General features: G+C 45.3%; 1 protein-coding gene across 1 annotated transcript in view; it reads right to left on the bottom strand.

Annotated features, from left to right (window-relative positions):
- cd2ap (CD2-associated protein) overlaps positions 1-878 on the bottom strand; it is a gene marked incomplete in the record, with an annotated part of 49,417 nt that extends 48,539 nt beyond the window's left edge. The window contains 1 exon segment of the mRNA XM_014032448.1: positions 523-878. Coding sequence (XP_013887902.1) covers positions 523-526 — 4 coding nt within the window.
- Positions 879-1,879: the final 1,001 nt, after the last annotated feature.

The raw sequence follows: 1,879 nt of genomic DNA, 5'->3' as shown, positions 1-1,879 counted from the left end.
ATATAAAACACCCCACATTCAAAGACAATGTTTAACCCTTAAGACCACTTTATGGATGGACTTTAACCTTTACAGAACACACTGCCTCAGTTCGGGTATCGGTGCTGGTTTACCTGACAGAAACTGGAGCGGGAAGGTGTAAACTGGGAATCCCAGGCCGACTCTGCAATTTCGAGGTGGAAACTGGTTTCTGTGTAACGACCGCAGTGAATGACGCCAGATTACAGGTAGTTTAAACCAAGATAATCCCGAAACGAAGGCAGCTAATTCCGTCCGGTGCTGGATGCAGGCGGTGATGTCCTGGCGTTAACCACGGGGGGACAGCTAGCTGTTAGCTTAGCCGGCTAGCTCCCAGGCTGGCCAACTTTTCCCAAAATGTTAAAAGCTATTAAAACATTTTAAGACGCTAACACGTCTTGGTTTTACATCCGCATCGGTTCGACTTGCTTTATGTAAACTGGTATGGAGGGAGAAAACAGCACACAGTGTCAAAACACAAGCGCCACATCATGGAAAACTCACCCATGGATCCGAGCAGAAAGACCAAATGTTGGGGATCTTCTGCTCCAGCCTCGATGCTAGTAATATCCGGCTACAAAACCGAGGTGAGTGTAGGTAAAGAACATGCGCTTCTGCTCAGTTTACTGGCAAAGAAGTCCAAACAGACGTATATCCATCCGTCCTAGCTCCAGCATCGGCAGCAGCAGTCTCCTGAGTTCTCCCTTACTTTGCAGGAAGTTAGCCCGGAGGAGTCTCCACCTTCCTCCAAGTGCTGCTGTCCGCCTGCCTGTCAGAGAAGCATACAAACACGGGCGGAGACTAGCCCCGCCGCCGCGACAGGAACACCAACCTCCTGCAACCCCAACACCTCGTTTCATTTACTGTAAACAACTCGGAACTACAGTAACTACTGCACGTGCGCGCCCAGACGTGCGCGTGCACGCGAGACCACTCGTCCGCCAGTCATCAACCTTTTTTTTAGTAACAATAAGAAAGCCTACGGCAGACAAGAAAAAGGGTATAGTTTTAGCAAATAGGATTCAGAGTTGTAAAGTAATTAAGTACAAATACTTTGTTACTGTACTTAAGAAGAATTTTTGTGTATCTGTACTTTACTTGAGAAATTATTGTTCAGCGTACTTTTTACTTTTACTCATTACATTTTTACACAATTATCTATACTTTCTACTCACTACATTTTTTAAAAAGGTAAGAAGTAGAAAGTCGTTACTCCTATTTTATTCCGAGTTATTACTTAAAAAAATACTATCCTGATACATTGTGTCTCCAGGACACTGCTGTATAAAGTACCTCAAAGTGATACTTCAGTAAAAGTACAGGTATATTACCATAAATTTACTTTAGTAAAAGTTCAAGTCTCCTCTAAGAATATTACTTGAGTAAAAGTCTTAAAGTATCTAATATGTTTTTTTACTTAAGTATCAAAAGTAAATTTTTGATATAAAATGTACTTAAGTATTAAAAGTAAAAGTACTGAGTAAAAATTAGTGACTAGGCTTCCCAAAATGACATTTATTGAGAGTTGATGCCCTCAAAAAACTTTTTTCTAAAGGTCGTATAGACATTTTGGTCTTTAGAAAAACTTACATTATCTTACATTGCCATGCTGTCCTCTGGTGGGTTGTGCTTTTGCCCGCCGGCGCACTGGTGGCTCTCGTTGTCTGGGGCTGGGTGCTTGGGCGTGTACCGGCTCGGCCCAGTGGCTGCCCGGTGGGGCTGGGGTCCCTCTGGTCCTATCGGGCCTTGGCCTGGGGGAGGGTGCGACCTGGGGGCCCGGGCCTCTGTGTCCGTGCCTGGATCCACTCTGGCGCGGTGGGTACCGGCGGGGCCTGTGAGTTCGTCACTGCTGGCTCCAGGG

The sequence above is a fragment of the Austrofundulus limnaeus genome, unplaced genomic scaffold (genome assembly GCF_001266775.1).
Source record: "Austrofundulus limnaeus strain Quisiro unplaced genomic scaffold, Austrofundulus_limnaeus-1.0 Scaffold1454, whole genome shotgun sequence".
Lineage (NCBI taxonomy): Eukaryota > Metazoa > Chordata > Actinopteri > Cyprinodontiformes > Rivulidae > Austrofundulus > Austrofundulus limnaeus.
The sequence above is the reverse complement of the archived record's forward strand: the minus strand, read 5'-3'. Positions and strand labels throughout refer to the sequence as shown.